Genomic DNA, 18562 nt, shown 5'->3' on the forward strand with positions numbered 1-18562 from the left:
GATGGCTGACAGGCTGACCTCTATGTTCCAGTTCCTGGGAGTCCCCACCCCCCCAGTCCTGTGCTGGAGCCCCTCTCCCAGACTGTTCCTCTGGGAGCCACCTTCTTCCTGGGGGGCAGGGACTCCCCTGTGTGAGCTAGGCCCAGAGCAGGCCTTTACTGAGCAGCTGTGAGACTTTCAGGCTTGACCCAAGGGTACCCCCAAACCCACCAGCACGGAAAAGTGAAATGATTCATGAGAGGCAGCACATCTGTTCTGAGCGCCCAAAGGGCAGAGCAGCACCAAGCAGTGGGGGCTGTGGGGAAAGGGGTTTGCACCCCAGATCAGGAGTATGGTCGCTGCTGGCGGGTCCGCAGCAGTACCTGGCTGCACAGCCAAATAGTCACAGAAGAGATGCTGCAGGCTCACAGAAGAGCAAGGACAGGATGGGGGCTGAGGAGGTCAGACAGTGGGAGCCATGTGGCAGGAACTCTATGTTGGGCTGAGGCCCCTGGTTCTCAGGCCATGGCAGGCAGATGTGCGAGCAAGCACTCCTAGGAAAAGAGGAGAGTCCTTGCTCTGGCCCTGAGGCCCCTGGCCATGCAGCCAGCAGGAATGTGACACTACAGGCACAGGCTGGACTCGGTGCCCAACCAGGGATGCTTGAGACCCAAGATTCTGGCTCTCTTTTCATCAGGGGTCAACTGTGCTCAGTTTCATGGGAGCTTTAAGCGTCTACAAGTTGCGGAAGCAAGGCTGGGGACTGGTCGGGCAGGGGTACCTACATGTTTGCGAAAAAGGTCAGCGTGAGGTCCAAGCTGAGGATCAGCTTCCCGGACAAACTGCATCACGTCCTCCACTGTCCATGAGGAGGGGTCCCGGCCACTCAGTCGAGAGGTGTCCCGGCTTTCCAGGTATCGGTCCGACCCTGCAGGACAGGAGGAAACCTGCCATAACGGGTGGGGACTGGTTTGTAACGCCCCACCACTCTCCGTGGTGTGTCCCAAGGGCCCTGTGGGTGAGGCTCGTGGCAGTGCCAGAGCAGAGGAACTGGAGGTGACCGAGGGAGGGATGGGTTTTTCTGCAAAGGGATGAAGCTCTGAGACTCTTCTTCAGTCAACTCTTTGTTCTTTTAGATCTGATTTTGGAAAGGGTCAGAAGGAATTTTACATTAAGGTTGTGAGTCAGCCTAGACCCGAGTCTGGTAACAGTGAGTAAGGGGATGACTTGGGTTCACTGGGGGCCTGGTAGGGAAGGCTGCTTTTGTCCTGGCTCTGGAGACCATTTCTGGGGAGACTTTGGGAGATGGGGAAGGTTAAAGCCAAATCCTTGGGATCTAGGGAGAAAAAAAGTGGTGGCCAATACCCTGTGCCTCCTCCAAGGCCTGGAGAGTAGCTAACCTCGTCACAGCCTGATGATGCACAGAGGAAGAAGACAGTTTTGCCTGGGCTGCGAGGAACCTCGTTAATGTAGTGCTCTGCTCAGAGCTTCTGTATCAGTCTTGGCTCAAGTACAGATCCTCTCCTTTCCCTGATGGGCTCTCTGAAATCTGAACTCCTTACCGCATGCATGGTCTAGAAGGAACCCCATCATCTGGCCCTTTCTACCTCTGACCGCATCTCAACCCCCTACTCCCACCCCTTCCTTTCCACACTCCAGACACGCTGGCTTTCCTCCTGCTTCTTGAATAGGCTATGCTTTTATTCTTTGACCTTTAATTTCCTCTGTCTGCAATGTTCTTTTCCTAGGACTTTGCATATCTGATTCCTTCTCAATATTTATCTCAAATATCAATTCCTCAGAGATCGTCACTGACCTCCTAGTAAAAGTACTCCATTCCCCCCAGAGCCATTCTCAATCCAATTACTCTTCTGTTTTCCCAGCACGTATCACGACCTAGAATAATTCATGTATTTATGTTTATTGTCTGTAGTCTATTTTCTGCCCTATTTCCTGGTGATACTGTGATTTTTTTAAATACACTATTTTTTTTAAAGATTTTATTTATTCATGAGAGACAGAGAGAGAGAAAGAGAGAGAGAGGCAGAGACACAGGCAGAGGGAGAAGAGAAGCAGGCTCCATGCAGGGAGCCTGACGTGGGACTCGATCCTGGGCCTCCAGGATCACACCCCGGGCTGAAGGCAGCGCTAAACCGCTGAGCCATCCGGGCTGCCCGATACTGTGATTTTTAATAAGAAACATACACATGTGGTCTTTGTCCTGTTTCTGGCACAGAACCCTAAAATTCTTGGCATTTCCTAAATGGTAAGAGAAATAAAGATGTCTTTTACTATGTGTAATAAGCCCCTTTCAGTCGCACCTATGTTCATGAGCTCACTTCTGGAAAGCCCCTGAGGATGGGGGCTGGTTGCTGACCTCCCTGGGAAGAAGTATCTATCGCCAATGACTTCATCAATTGTGCCTGTGTAATGAAGGTTCCATAAAAAAACAAAAGGACAGGGTTTGGAGAGCACCTGGGCTGGTGAGCACATGGAGGTGTGGGGAGAGCAGCACCCCGGGGCGGGGCAGGGTGGGTGGGGCGTGGAGGCCTGTGCCCCCCCTTCAAGCCTTGCCCTGGGCAGCTCTTCCATATCCTTTCATAAAAAGCTGGTCACCTAAGTAAGGAACGGTGTTCCTGAGTGAACCCGAGGAGGAGATCGTGGGAACCCTTGATTTACAGCCAGTCAGAAGAACAGGTGACAACCTGGAGTGCTGTGTGGCCTGGGGTGGGGGGGGGGCAGGCTTGTGTGATGGAACCCTTACCCCGTGGGATGGGACACTCTCCCAGGTGGAGTGGCACAATCGCTTGGTGTGTGGAGAACCCCCATGTCTGGTGTCAAGGGTGAGGTCCTGCTGAGTAGAGTACTAGGAGTAGGGGAGACACAAGGAGGCGCAGGGTCTTCCTTCACGGTCCCCAACACGTGAAAGATGCCTGGTCTGCCGTGGCAGATGTTCAAACAGGTTTGTTCAATGAATGAATGACCGCACATAATAGTTACTTGTGTATTTTTGTCTCCCCCACCAGACTACGTCGGCGTTGAGGCAGAGACCTTGCCCTGCTCATGTCTGTATCCTCACCACCCAGGAGATGCGGCACACAGCTGAGAGGTGGGCTGAAACACAGCTAGGAAAGCAGAAGGGTGCACTCTTCACCTATCTCTTACAAAGGCTAAAAATCTCCTCCATTTCCCTTCACTCTGGGTCCCAGGTCTAAAAGTTGAAGCACACTTGGCTTGGCCTGCTCCGTGGGGAAGAGACTCCAGCATGTTCTATCTTAGACTTCTAGCTGGGCACTGGCCAGGGGAGAGGTGTGCTGGAGCAAGTAGGGTGTTACAGCCACAGAGACTCCAATGGCCTTCATAGCTGGTGGTCGGCAGGAAGCTGGAGGGCTCTGTGAGCCAGCCACTTCTCCTGGCCCGCCCTCACAGTCCACCGTGACGCTAACAGAGAAACCAGCTAGAGGTCACGGACAGCAGAGAGAAGATACATCTTGGGTGTGTCCTTGGACCATCTCAGCCAATTCCTAAGCCCCTGGGGGCCAGAAATAAACACACACTCCACAGTCACATATACTATACTATTATATATTATGAATTTGTCTGTCAGCCTTCTTCTGTTAGAATACACGCCCCAGGAGGGCAGGCGGCAGGTTGGGAGAGATATCTCTGAAATGATGATACCTGAGCAAGACCCTGAGGCAGAAGAGTGACTGGTACGTGTAAGGTGGAGCCAGGAGTAGAGTGAATGAAGAGAAAGGGGTAGGGGATAACATCTGAGAGGCAGTGTGTGTGACGGGGTGGGGGGCCTGGGGGTGCAGGTAACAGAGGACCTTGTAAACCACTGAGAAGCCCTTGGCTTTTCTATGAAGTAGGTCGGCTCTGAGCAGAGTGACTTGAATCAGCTCACAACGGAAAGAATCACTCTCAGAGTCCATGCAGATAACAGGCTTAGACTTTGGGCAAGGGCAAAGTGGAGACCGGTACGCTGCTGTCATGGTCCCAGCGAGACATGGCTGTGGCATGCCCCAGGTGGTGGTGGTGCCGGTGGGGAAGCAGGGTCTGAATGTGAACATCACCAAGGAACCCTCGCCCCCACTGTCAGCTTCTTTGCCCCTTAAAACATCCCTTGAAGGAAGTAGCATCATCTTCAGTTTGGAGATGGGGAAACAGAGGCCCAGAGAAGTGAAGTGACTTTCTCAAGACCACACAGCTAGGAAGAAGGCAGGTTGGTGCCCTGAATCTGTCTTTTCCCATTCCTATTTCTACACACAGACTATAGCGGGCCTCTCCCCCGCTGCCCAGTGAGTACGGCTGCCCCTCAAGGAAGAGAGGGAGTCTGCGTCTGAGAATGACTAAGGCAGGTGAGGTGCATCTAAGGCAGGACACCAGACTAACAAACTGATGCCTACTCATCCTCCATTAGTGAAATAAGAGGGACAGACAGACTCAACAGCCGAATACTTTGAGGGAAAAAATCCTAGTGCCAAACGTGGAATCCTTCATAGCCTTATGAGGTTCTTCGAGGTCAGAAGAGATGTAGACCATAACCTGGTCAGCAGACTCAGGCATCCCACAGGGGGAGTGGAGGTGTCCTGGAGACAACAGTGGCCTCTGAGGCCAGTGCTGCACAGGGCAGCAGTCAAGAAGCACGGCTAACAGAGAGGGTCCTGGGAGGCAGAACACGGACAGTAATCCTCACACCTGGGCAACGATTAAGCTTCCCGAGGGACCCCATATCCCTGCTTCCATCGTGAAAACACCAGGCCACTATCAGCACGTCTGCTGTGCATGAGAGGAATGTAGGGGCCTGAGAGGGGAGTGGACGTCCCTCAGACTCAAGGCAGGGACTGCAGAGCTCCCCACGTTGCCTTGTGGGGTGAGGGCTAGGGGGTGTCCCAGCCTCTTGCCACCCTCCTCCTGCTCAGTCTCCCTGAAAACTCTCTCTCCTGAGGCCACTTCTCTCCTCTGCAGGCCTTGTCAATGGAATCTTCCCCCTGTTCCACAGCTGGAGCTGCAGGAGGCCACAGCGGGGGTGTGGAGGTGGCATTCTCCTGTCTCTCCATGGCTGCTTTTAGGCTGTTCTCCTAGGAAAGTTCATGTTCTTCAGAGGCCAGATATGTCCCCAGCCATCTGCTCTTCCTCATCACTGCTGCCTGCAGACCCCTGGGCTTCTATCCCTTGCTAAATGAAGACTGTTTGCTACACTGGTCACTCCCTCGTGCTCCAGCCAGGTCCTATCATCATCTTCAGAGGCACACACCATTAAGCCACCGTGCCTCCAGTGACCTTCACCTTGACTCTACTTCATTTTTTTAAAAATATTTTATTTATTCATGACACACACACACAGAGGCAGAGACACAGGCAGAGAGACAGGCAGGCTCCATGCAGGGAGCCTGATGTGGGACTCGATCCCGGGACTCCAGGATCATGCCCTAGGCCAAAGGCAGGCACTTAACCCCTGAGCCACCCAGGGATCCCCCTCGACTCTACTTCAAATACCTCCTGCTAAGGCCACTGTCTGCTTCTTGCCATCACTTGGAACAGACCCACTTCAGAAATTCAAACATCCCTTTCTCTGATCCCAACCTTCCATCTCTGCAACTGTCCTGGATGTAAGTCCGCTAAACCCGTCACCTCACAGGGAGATTTAGCACACCAGACTTACAAACTCCCCCATCCTTCAGCCTTGTCCCAGCTGTGCTTCTTCCCTGCCCGGCCCAAATCCGGTGCTGCTAACCTAAACAACTGTCCCTCCATTGCTATCACTCCTTCGCACACTCCCTCAACCCAGCCCTCTGGCCCTCCTAGCTCAACAGAAAACTTTAATTCTCAGGCTTTTCTAGGTTTCTAAGAACCATAGAGGAAAATCACCTCTCTTGCAAACTGGCAAACTAGTGTCCAAGCACAGCTGGGCCTTTGGTATTTCCTGCAGGCCATTCCCTTCTCCTCACTCCATTTCCTCCCTCTTCTCTTGACCAGTCCACTCTGGGGGCACCTCTAAGCCCTCTCCTCCTCGGCCCCCTCTCCATGCCCTTGTGGCCACCGTCAATCTTCCCTCCAGTCTCAGAGGACAATGCTTAAGACTGACCCATCTTTCTGTCTGTACCCTTGATCCCTAACTCTTCCCACCACATCCATACCTTGCTCTCTCCTCTTTCCTGTATCTCTTCTTCTTGGAAGGCTCAACTTGTCTGCTGATAGATTCACCCAATGCACTCCTGCTCTTGAAGACCTTCTTTTGAAGGTCCCTAAACCCTCCCTAATAGCCCGCCATGCAACCTGTCCTCATCGCCTTCCACCACCATCAAAGCTGCTCTTGCTAAGGCTGTCAGCTGCCCTCTAATCTCCACATTGCAGGGGCGGGGGGAATCCTTGCTTTACCAAACCTTTGTATGGCTGTGCTATCTTTAAAATACTCTGTCATCCTGGCCACTGCCATATCAAATTTTGATTTTCCTCACATTTGGTTACTCCTTTGTTTCTTTCTGGGATCCTCTTCCTGAACCTTGTTGGCCCCCAGGACCTTATCTTTGGTCAATTGTTCTTTTCATTCTACAATAATGCTCCTGGAAAGTGGCTGTCATTCACCCTACAGCTTCAACTACCATCTAGATGCTGATGACTCCCAAATATTTATCTTTGATTCGGTCCACTTCCCTGAGAATCAGACCTGCAGAGCCAGTGCCTGCTGGGTATCATCTAGATGACCCATGGCCTCCTTCCCCTTCTTTCTCTTCTGTGGTTGGTCTCCTCTCTCCAGTGAGGGGCACCACCATCCCCCCCTGCCACCCTCTAGAAACCGAGGAGACAGTCCTGCTGCCTTCTTTCTCACAATCCTTAAATCTGTTTAAATATACCATGTGAATTGTTTTTTAATCGATTCAATCTTCTATAAATCTATCACCATCCTAGTCCAGGCCTTTATTTGTTCTGGTTTGGTCCACTCTACAACCTCCTAACTGGTTCTCTGATCTGTCCTTCCTTAGATGCACCTTCAACACAGTAGCCGATGATCTACTGAAAACACAAACCTGTTTAGGTCTCACCTCTAATTAGAAGCCTTTAGCAGCTTCACATTGCCTGCAGGATCCACTCCAAACTCTACCATGGCATTTGGGTCCTCTATGAAGTAGCCTCTGACCTTTCAGGCTTTTCTGCTTGAAGTCCCAGTATGACATTTTATGTTCAGCAATACCAAAGTGCATGCAGTTCCATGCACACCACCTGTACCGGTTCTTATCCCTTTGCCCTTGTTCCTGCTACACTCTCTTTCTGGAGAGCTCTCTCTCCCCTACTACCCTTGAGATCACCATTCATACAGTCAAGCTTTTAAATCAGAGATGGTGTCACTTCCTCAAAGAAGCTTCCCCTGGACACCAAGCTTGGGTTAGGTGATTCTTACAGTTTTCATACTACTCACAGCATATCTCTGAATTCAAGATGATGTTTTACAATTACGTGTTGAAGTACTGTTTGTTTCTCCCCTAAGACTGTGAGCTCCTTAAGGACAAGAAGTGATCCATTTTTGCATTCCCATGCCAAACACAGATGATGTTCAAATAAATGGGTAATAAGTGAATGTGTATCCTTCCCTATCCCTTTGATTCTAGGTCTTTGGCTCTTAGTTTCCATTATTCTCAAGCCAATTCCAGAGCTTCAGTTGCCCCCCAGATACCTAGTCAGACACAAATGGTAAGTCTAGACCCGAGTCCAACTACCAGATGAGGGGCAATCAGATCTGAGTGAGGAAGAAGGAAAGAGTGAGGGAGGGTGGGAGTGCCGGAACTCTGGTCAGCTTACCCCTGGAGCACAGCCTGCGCACAGCTGAGGCAGTACTCAGTGGGAGGCCACAGGATGGAAGCAAAGGCCGGTACCCATGGGTTCGAAGGTTTTGGGAGCCGCTGACAAGGTTGGTGGGATTCAAGGTAGAGTCCATTGAGTCTGAGTGTGGTTCCAAAGACCGAGTCAGACTATTCCCCAAGACAAAGCTTTCACCTGGAAAACAGTAAAGCCAGAGTTAGAGCAGGAACTACCCTGGAATGATTGGCAGGGTGCTGGCCTCCCAGGTACCTGTTTGGAGCAAGAGGCAGCAAAACAGGAAGCCCTGGGCTGTGTCTCAGGTTCTCACTAGGTGGCCTTGGTCAAGCCCAATGCCACTCTTTGGGCTTGGATCTCCTTAGAGATTCTTCGTTTTAGACTAGTGGTCTTTGTAGTTTCTTCCAGACTGGCTGTCTTATGCTTTTTATGGATAAGGAAAACCTTAAAACAAATAGAGCTATTAGGAAGAGGCTGCCTCCCTGCACATGAGATGCAAGTGCAGGGGACTGGTGCTGGAGAAGAGATACACTTGCTTAGATGAGGGTACTTTAGAAGGTGACCCTCTCAGCCAGCAGGACATTTAATGTTGCTCTTCAATGCCTGGCTAAAGGTCTATCTGTGAAAGGTCTGCTCCTATGTTCCCTCCCCTCCTTTCTTATTTGCCTTGCTCAAGAGAAACACTCCAAGGAAGCCAGGTTTCTGCAATTGTGAGAGTAGGGCTGTGGAGATCAGAATCAGGGTTAAAACTTGGCTCTGGCACTGAGTAGGCAAGGTGCTTCTCTAGGAGCCACACTCTCATTTAGAACACGGGAAGTGCCTTTCTTTTCTTCTGAGGTCCAGCAGCAGGCAGCAGCCCCTGACAGTGCACTCCAGAACCTGAAGCAGGTTCCCTCTCATGACTGGGGTCTACCTGCAACAGGCCAGTTTCTCACCCTGGTCACAGCATCTCTGCCTATGGAGGGCATCCTGGCTCCTGGGGCATCATACCACTGTCCTCTGTGGTTTTTCTTAGAGGTCTCGGCTATTTAGGTAATGCTTGGGACTCACTTAGGGCCTGTGGTCAACACTACGGTTGAGCACAATGTCTGGCACATAGTAAGACCTCTGTGGATTCTAGGACTACTTTCTAATACTCCCCTGAACTTGCTTGGTAACCAGGGGCATAAAGTCAAGTCTAGCAGGAGAGAGCTACTGGCCCTTCTCTCAGGGACTGGGACTGATGAAACCCTTCCCCAGAAATGCTTCTGAAGAGAGAAGCTTTGGGTACCCGAACCACAGCCCACCCCTTTTTGCAGATGAGCTTTCAGATTCCTGTTTTCTAGAAGAGATGACCATAGCAGCATCTCATTTTGAGACAAGAACAGGAGCACAGACCCTCAGACAGGAGGCCAGCATTCTAGGCCTGAGCTCCTGCCTTTCACTAGGTATTTGACCCCAGGCAAGCTGTGTTTTCTCAGCACCAGCTTCCTCATCTGTAAAATGGGGGGAAAAAATCACCCTTTGTCATGCTGAAAACATCAGATGAGAAGATGCAATGGGACGGACTTTATCAAGGTGGGGACCTGCCATTTTATTTATTCTTCACTCAGAGTTAGAATGGCAAACCCAAGTCCTCTGCAGTAACTCAAGAAAAAGCTGACATCTAGTTTCTGCATGTGTTGGCAGGGTGATATCACCTTTCTAGACCTCATCTTACCCGGCAAAGCCTGGGGCCAGTACCACTTGCCTACCCTGCGTTAACAGATGTGAAGAATTATTATGACAGTACCAGGGCCTCACCAGCTGCTGATGGAAGTCAGTGTGTCTTCCTCTCAGCAATGCTAGGAATGGCACCTGAGCCCTGGAGTCTGAATTGAGGGGCCTGGAAATCTGGATGGGTAGCACCTAGACTGGCAATGTCATCAAACCTCCACTAATGAGATGTAGTGGCCAAATGGAAGAATCATGTCTAGGGCTCTGGGAGGTTCTAGTCCACTTAAGGCCAACTGAACAAGGCCCTGGCTGCTTCAGTAAGACAATGCTGTATAGAACACTGCAGTGCTTTCAAACTGCTCCACAGAGCCCTGAGGACTTCCACAGGGAGGCCAGCTTCTAGCAGAATAGCTCTGGTTTTAACTTTTATAGACCAGAGTTCTCATATAATCTTAACTTTGCAAAAAGGAGTTCTACTATGGAAACAAAAGAAACTTTGCAACCACTGGCCCAGGGCTCAGAAGTTAGGGCTGAAAGACTTGAGTTCAATTTCTGGCCTGATCACTGGTTGGTGATCACTGCCTTTTTTCTGGGATTCAGTTTGGCCATCTATGAAAAGGTGCCTCATAGGGTCAATTTATATTAAATTTGCTATGGATGTGCTAGAGACATGAGAAGAGTCAGTATGAGAGGGAGCTCATTCCTACATTCAACGAACATTTGTGTACTAGCTGCTATGCTAGGGAGGGGGTGTGTAGAGGTAAACAGACAGGTAAGGAGCTTTCCTTACCCACTGATTTTCAGTTAGAAGCAGATTTTCTCTAAGTATCACCTTGCAAGGCTACCTTAAAAACTAGAGTTCCCAGGGGAAGATGGCAAGACTGGTGGGGAGAAGTCTAGAAATCATGCAAAGGAGAAAGAGCCTGGGAATATAGAGTCTGGAGAAAAGTCAGGGGAGACAAATACCCTAATAGCAGTCATAGGAAGGGAAGAGAACTGGAGGCAGATTGGCCTTTTTGAAAGGCAGAGAGTAAAATGGGGGAAAGGAGTTATAAGAAGACTGATTTTGGCTCAAAAGGGAAGTCATTTTAGCTATCAGAAGTGTTCAACAAAATCGACTGCCGAAGGTGAGGGTGAGCAACCTGTCATCGGGAGCACTTAAGCAGAAGTCAGATAACTACCCTCATCTGTTGGGCTAGACGCTAGATCACCTCCAGAGGACTCTCCACTTGAGATTCAAGGACTCTGTGCTCACAACCACGCTTTCCTCTTCCAGGGGTGAAATGAATGAATGGACTTGTGCTATGTATCTAAGAAAATTCTTCCACCAACACAGGACCCAGAGTTCTTGTGTATGCTTAAGTTTGTCTCATTAAAAAAGAATCCTTCTCTGAACTGTATGTCTGACATTCTCTACTACACTTTCATTCAACAAATATTGTTAAATACTTGCTATGTGACAATGATGGATATGGAGAATGATGCAAAAACCAGATACTGTCCCTCCCCCTCCTCATGGAATAAGTAACCTAAGTGGGAAGGATGACAAGCACAAGTTTATAAAAAGTGAGAACCTACTATAAATATTACTAAGCAGGGCAGCCTGGGTGGCTCAGCAGTTCAGCGCTGCATTTGGCCCGGGGAGTGATCCTGGAGACCCGGGATCGAGTCCCACATTGGGCTCCCTGCATGAGAGCTTGTTTGGAGGTTCTAGCAGGGGAGCGCAGCTACTCGTATACCCTTGACGAAAGAACGGTCCTCCTCTATCGGGGATGGTTGTCCTCTTCGACCAAGCATGCAGCTTCAGGAGGGACGCACATGGAGCGGTGAGGGAGGAAGGGGACACCCGCCTAGCTAGCCAGATTAGCCAAATCAACCCTGGCGATCAATGGGGTGACAGATGTTACAGCCAGATCGTCCTCACATCCCGGGTTCCCTGCATGGAGCCTGCTTCTCCCTCTGCCTGTGTCTCTGCCTTTCTCTCTCTCTTTAACTCTCTGTCTCTGTTTCTCATAAATAAATAAAATCTTAAAAAAAAAAGCTCCCCTTGTTATTTTCTGTCTTAATATCCTATTCCTTTGCTTAGTAATATATTTTTTAAAGATTTTATTTATTCATTCAGGAGAGACAGAGAGGGAGAGAGAGGCAGAGACACAGGCAGAGGGAGAAGCAGGCTCCATGCGGGAGCTGGACGTGGGACTCGATCCCAGGTCTTCAGGATCCCACCCTGGGCTGACAGTAGCACTAAACCGCTGAGCCACCAGGGCTGCCCAAAGGGAGTTTTTTTAAGATGAGGAGACCTTGAGAACTGTTCCTGACAAATTGATGTTTAAAAGCTGTGGCCTGAAGGAGAGTCCAAGTGGAGGTGTGCTAGACAATGCTTGGTTTTAGGATTCACTGGTGGCCCCAAAGAATCCCAAGAATTACCTAACCACTTGATCCCTAAGAAAAATTGCAAAGGACAGAAGCATGACCCAGGATGCCAACGAGAACAAAATCATTAAAAAAACAAAACAAAACACACACACACACACACACACAAAACACAACTGGATTAATCCACAGGAAGGCAGAAAAAAAACACAGGATAGATGGAATAAATCTCTCCACCAATAGCTTTTGTCTTTGTTCTTTGAGTTGCTGAAAGTATAGATCTGTGGGCTACATGGTTCTTTCATTTATATAATTACATTGTTTTATTTATATAATTATGGTTATGAAAGACAAGGTCAGGGAAAACAGAGACCAAAGGAAATGAAATGATTGTGTATGATAAATTAATTTGGAGTTGCCTGCTGGTAGCTGGAAAAGGAGGAGGATGGAAGGAATAGAAAATAGAGAAGAAAATCCCCCAGGCCCAGAGTGGGTCCTGGAAATGGCAGCAGACTGAGGCCTAAGGTGAAGGAGGCCAGTAAGATATATCCTATAATAGCTATAGACATTAAGTTTTTTTTTTTTGAGGGGGGTTTGTTTCATTTAAGAGAGAAAGAGAGAGGGGCACCTGGGTGGCTCAGTTGGTTAAACGTCTGCCTTTGGCTCAGGTCATGATCCCAGGGTCCTAGGATGGAGCCTCACACTGGGCTCCCTGCTCTGAGGGGAGCCTGCTTCTCCCTCTCCCTCTGCCTGCTGCTCCCCCTGCTTGTGCTTCCTCACTCTCATGCCCTCTGTCTAATAAATAAATAAAATCTTAAAAAAAAAGAAAGAGAGAGCACATGAGTGTAGGGGGAGAGTTAAAAGAGAGGGAGAGGGAGAATCTCAAGCAGACTCCCACCTGAGTGCAGAGCCCAATGTGGGCCTCAATCTCATAACTCTGAGATCGTGATCTGAGCTGAAACTAAGAACTGGATGCTTAACTGACTGAATCCCCTAGGTGCCCCACTGATAAACATTAAGATTAAAACAAATATGTTAAAATGCTTTCTGTTCTTTGTGACAATTCTTTTTTACCTCCTGAGCTTCAGTATAAGTTTATTACACTTAGCAGCCTTGTATTCATTTTCCCTTAGGGAAATGAAGGCTGAGGAACTGGATCAAAAGTTGGGACAAAGGAGCTTAGGGAGAGATGGTCAGCTCTGAGAGTGGTCAGGGAAAGAAGAGGATAAGAATTGAGTCAGAGCAGGGAACCTAGTCTGAATTACATGGGGTGGGGATTCATTTTATGTTATTCAGATTTGGATATCAAAGGAAAGGATCATCCCCAAATCTAATAGGACTCACAGATCCACAAAAACCTCCAGCCAGTCTCCCTGCCTACTGTGTCTCTCCACACCAAGCCATTTACCCACACAGGATCCTGAGTGACCTCTCTGAAGCACAGGACTGACTGTGCCCCTTCCTTGGGTCCTCACTGCGCAATGAGGTAAAGCCGCTAACGTGGTCAGTTAGAGCTTTTCCAACTCGGCTGCTACCTCCCTGCCACTGTGGTTCCCAGCCCTACAGACACCCAGTTCCTCTGACCTGGGTTGTGCTCCCATTTGTCCCTCATGGTCTCACGTGCTATTGAGTCAACCGGAGCATTCTTCCTCACTCCCCTCCTCCATCTCCTTGGGTCTGTGGCATCTTCACCTGATTATCTTGCTCCTTCAGGGCCAAGCTTAGATATATCATTTCTTCTGGAAAGTCATCCCTGACATCTGGCTTGAACTGCTGAACTCGGAACTTGTCCTATTAAAGTATATCACCACAAGTTCACTGTTCACTTGTTTGTTCCTCTTCTTTACTAGGCTGTAAACTTGGTGTAAGGACCTGGACACCTAGTTTACTGTGGAACTCTCTGTGCCTAAACCAGACCTTGGCATTGTGCAGTGAATTCTGATTGACCGACTGATAGGGTAATGGACTAAATACAGGTTTAATGAATTATGTGTCATCTTAGAATTGACAGTTCTACAAGGAAACTCTGTATGGGGATGAAGGGGCATCTTAACAGAGTTCACAGTTATTTGGCTTTAATCCTGTGAATGTTAGGATTTTGAAGGAGAACCACTTTATAAGCTCAGAAGACCTGGCATGGCAATTTAGAAAGACAGGCACAGGGAGCTTACCACCATGGGACAAATGAACCCCTTCCTCCAGCAGAGAGGAATCTGGGCAGTCTCTAAATAGAAGACCTAGAGGTTAATGCTGGGTAGTTGTAATAAGATTAAGAGTCTGTAGGACCAGCTATATTAGCTATCTCCTGTCTCACTCAGTCTGTTCTGAGGGCTGGAAGGAGCTCCTTGTGACCTCACCTTCACAGGCCTCTTACCTGACACTGCACCCCTAATCTGGCACTGCCTCCCCCAGGAACTCTTTTTAACCTCTTCTTTCACCTTGCCCATTGCTCATCATTCCTGGCTCACACCACAAGTATGTCTACCTATGCCTCTCTCTCAGCTGGCACGCTTTCAGAGAGGGGATGGAGTCTGTTTAATCTCTGGCTCCTCAGGATCTGGCACAGAGTGTTTGACAACCAGCTTGGACTTGTAAAAATGCCAGTGTCATGTTATGGAAGGTAGAAAACAGTTTGGAAAACTGCTGTAGATATAAGGGAACTAGAGATAGAACAACTAAATGTAGTGGATGACCCTTCACTGGATCTTGGATTAGGGGGAAAAGTAGCTAAAACTACATTACTGGGACAACTGGGGAGACTTGATACAAACCATATATATATCAACTAGTAGAGCTGATTAACGTTACATTTCTTTTTTTTTTTTTTTTAAATTTATTTATTTATTTATGATAGTCACAGAGAGAGAGAGAGAGAGGCAGAGACACAGGCAGAGGGAGAAGCAGGCTCCATGCACCGGGAGCCCGATGTGGGATTCGATCCCGGGTTTCCAGGATCGCGCCCTGGGCCAAAGGCAGGCGCTAAACCTCTGCGCCACCCAGGGATCCCTAACGTTACATTTCTTGAGTGAGATAATAGTACTGTGTTCCCTACTCCTAGGAGATACATAGGAAAGTTATTAAGGATTAAGGCTCTCATCTGCAGTTAACTCTCAAATGGTTCAATAAATAAAAATACACAGGCACTAATATATGTGCATGTACTTAGAGAAGCAAGTACAGTAAATATTGCAAAAAGTTAAGTGGTAAATCTAGATGAAGAGTGCATGGTTGCTCACTCTACTATTTGTACAGCTTTTCTATAGGTTTGAAGTTTTTCAAAATAAAACACTAGAGGAAAAAAGTGAAGTCTCAACTTAGATATGGAAGCCTAATGGGACCTGCTATACCAGAAATGCATGGTCAATCAGGTCCAAACCCTGAGGGCTAGGGTAGTGTGGAGACAAGCTGTAGAGAAGGGGAGGGGGGGCTCCAGTAAGTACGTAGATAAGAGAGCTGGTAGCTTTGGGTGCTGAATTAGTAGAAGTACGTAGCCAGGTAGAAGGGCAGCAGTGATAAACTCCAGATCCAAGGGGCAAAGCAAAAGACCGCCCTGTGCAGACCAAGCTGTTTGGCAGAGGCTGGGGTAAGTAAACAGGAAAGTACAAGAAATAACAGATGATCAGAGGTGGAGCACAGGGTCAGTAAGGCAGGCAGGCAGGTAAGCAGGCAGGAAAGATAAGCAAAGGAGCATAGAGGAGTGAGAAATCTAGGCAAAGCTCTGGCTTGTCTGGGCACAATTAGAACGCTCACTTCAGGGAAGTAAACAGAAACTGGGGTGAGAGCAGCCAAGTTGCTGAGCACCCAGGATGGGCCACAGAAGTTAGAGAGTGGGCAGAGGAAGAAACAGAGTTGGCTGAATCATCTGGAAATGAGGGCAGGAATAGGGGCAGCCAGTGGCGGAATGTGATAACCCTGGTCTTTGTCTCTTAGTTGATGAGGCAAGAGGGCAGAGTGGCCAAAGCTTGCTTTTTCCTATCTGGCAGCTGAATCAGAGAGATGCAAATTGAAACAATTCCCAGGAAATACCAGGCCTTGATTCCAAACTCCCTCCATGACTGCAGGCCCAATACACCCCTCCTGGCTTCTCCATGCTGCTACCAGTGTGATTCTCTTCACTCTTAGTGACGATACTCCACTTAAAAATTCTGGATTCCTGGTTCTTTGAGAAATCTCTTTAGACTAGCAGCTAGCCTTGGTGTACACTATCTCCTCTCATGATATTCATCTTCCAGAATCTCAGGTAGGCTTCACTTTCATTACTGAGTGCAGCTCAGATTTCCTGAAGGCCACCAGCTAGGGATATTTAACAACTGCCTTTATCTACCCCCCTCCCCGCCATGCCCAGCCCAGATCCCAGTGCAATATGATAAGAAAGCTCTTTTCTGTTCTCAGATTCTAATGATGAAAGCAAGTAGGGGAAGAGGTTAAAGAATAAGTTTCCTCCCAAGAAATGGATCAGTGAGGGGGGCACAGACATGTCTGCAGGACCAGATGGTCTGGCCCTCCCAAGGAGTACCTGAAATTCAGCTTGTCTTTTTGCCCTGCAGGTAAGTCATATGAGCAGCGGTCTTTGGGGTGCACAGACATAGATGAAGGCAGGTTTGGGGAGCTGGGTGAGAAGTCACTTCCCCAGGCATGTTCTCTAGAAGTGGCACTTTTATCAGGAGTGACTCCATTAAGATGACGATAAAAAGATGCTGTGGAACAAGACTTGGGCAGGTCAGAGGGGTGGGCACCTCTCTGACTTTGGCTCCTTCAGCAATGAGCACAGCCCTGGCACTGATGGCACCACCTCTCTGCTCCTCTGCCCAGGATGAGTTCCACGAGACTCTTCTCAAGGGCCTTTGCTCCCTCTCTCCACAGTGACCTACCTCACTATGTGTGGGGCCGAGTTCTCCTCCCCTCCGTTCTGTGTCCGGGGCAGCAGATAAGCGATGCTGATCTCCTTTCCCTCTGTAACCTCTCTTGGAAGTGCTTAGTCACTGATCTGGCCAGGGCCACGTGGCCTCCGCCTTCCCGCTGTGGGTCTGCTCTACTAACTGAGAAAGTTATTTTCCACCTCAGGTCGAGATGGCAGGAACTTGAATTGACTTGCTAGACAGGCAGTGCTAGAGGAGCTAGGGCCACGCGCCAAAGGAAAGAGTGAACGGCCAATCACGAGGGAGCGCATTTCTCAATCTGTAGCCTGAGACTAAACCTTCCTGTTGGCAAGGGAGAGCTCCCTTAGGCCTTTGCTGCCGGCTTCACCCTAGGAGGGGTGCTGTGACTTCATGGTGGCTTCACGTGCTGCGTGGGGCTCAGAAAGGGAATTGTGAACCACCATTTTCTAGGGATAAAAATCCAGAGGAGAGAAGGTTAATCCTAGAGATAGGAGACAAAATCCTGGAAAGAACAGAGTTTGGAAGAGACCAAGGAGTCCCAGGAATGGCAAAGGCAAGGAACAGAAGGCCAGGTCTCCGGAGCATAGGTACCAGGCTGGCAGGTGTGAGGGCCGGCCCCAGGGCCCTCACTGGCGCTGCTACCAGCTAGCCCTGTGCCCCGTTCTTAGCCCCGGCCCCATCCCAGCTCCTACCTGGTAGGTACCTGTCGTGGCTGTGGCTGTACTCAGCGGTGGTGAGTGGCAAGTGAGTCTGTGTAAAGGGCTGGTTGCCAAACAGATTGTCACTGCGAAGGTTGTGGCAGAGTTTCTCCAAGAAGCGCAGGACGTAGGTGATGCTGTTGACTGCTGGGAGGTTGAGAGTATGCTGCTCACGGTCAAACACGGCTGTGGAATTAAGGAAACAGGGCCGAGCACGTCAGCCTGGCAGTGCAGGGCAGAGCGGGGCAGGAAGAGCCCAGCCTACTGCTTGCCTCCGGCTTACCTGGTTACACAAAGCAATCAGTGCCCAGGATTTTCCCCTCCCTCCCTCAAGGGTTTGGTTTTTGCCTCCAACTCCAAAGGCCTGACAGTAATGGGAGTGGCCAAGCCAGGTCTGTTGCAGGGGCTCTGGTGTGATTTCACTCCACTTGTGAAAATGACTGTGAACATGACTCTATCTGCTCCATCAGCTGGCTGGGCCTCCTCCAGGAAATCTGCTCATTTCGGGTTCTATTTCCCTAAGAACTGCCAGAGAACAGAGAAGCTGGGCAGATGAGAATACAGCTGTTGCCAGTAATGGTTTAGGTGCACAATCTGATCTGTATAAGGGTGCTAGAGTTTCAGTAACATTTGGAAGCATCCCACGCCTGGTTTTATTTTACTCCCTATCTATTTCTATTCAAGAAGTATCTGTATAAGCCTTACAAAGCAGGCTTTTGCATTTGTCTCTAAGGGCAGCAAGGTAATGAGGAGATAGGCCATTCCCAAGAACCAGTTTTGGAGCAGAAGAGGAACCCTAGAGAAGGTGTGGGCAACAGTAACTCCACAGAGGTAGCAGGGAAGGCCGGGTTCCCGCAGACTATACGGCACAGAAGTCTTCCTCAGAAGGAGGCTTGATTTCCCAGCAGTCCCTCAGGCTTCTAGAACAATGCCTTTCATGCCTGCTCCCATCCTCCACACAGCCAACTGCTCCCTAGCCTGGGCTCCCACACCACCCTATACACATTTCTCATACATCAGAACACCTCTCACCTATCATCTTTCCTTCCTCTCCCCTGGCCAGGATCTGGCAATAACCTCAGACATATAATAAACGCTCACTAAAGGTTTGCTAACAAA

The 18562-nt window shown here is 49.3% G+C and overlaps 1 protein-coding gene across 12 annotated transcripts in view; it reads right to left on the reverse strand.

The window, feature by feature from the left end:
• SCMH1 (Scm polycomb group protein homolog 1) overlaps positions 1-18562 on the reverse strand; it is a 175574-nt gene that overhangs the window by 1354 nt on the left and 155658 nt on the right. For all 12 annotated transcript variants that reach the window (XM_041737954.1, XM_041737956.1, XM_041737946.1 and 9 more), the window contains 3 exons: positions 17438-17629; positions 7783-7977; positions 765-907 (listed from right to left, as the gene is read on the reverse strand). In XM_041737954.1, coding sequence (XP_041593888.1) covers positions 765-907; positions 7783-7977; positions 17438-17629 — 530 coding nt within the window. The remainder of the gene's footprint in view (positions 1-764; positions 908-7782; positions 7978-17437; positions 17630-18562) is intronic.

The sequence above is a fragment of the Vulpes lagopus genome, chromosome 23 (assembly GCF_018345385.1).
Source record: "Vulpes lagopus strain Blue_001 chromosome 23, ASM1834538v1, whole genome shotgun sequence".
In the NCBI taxonomy this organism is placed as follows: Eukaryota; Metazoa; Chordata; class Mammalia; order Carnivora; family Canidae; genus Vulpes; species Vulpes lagopus.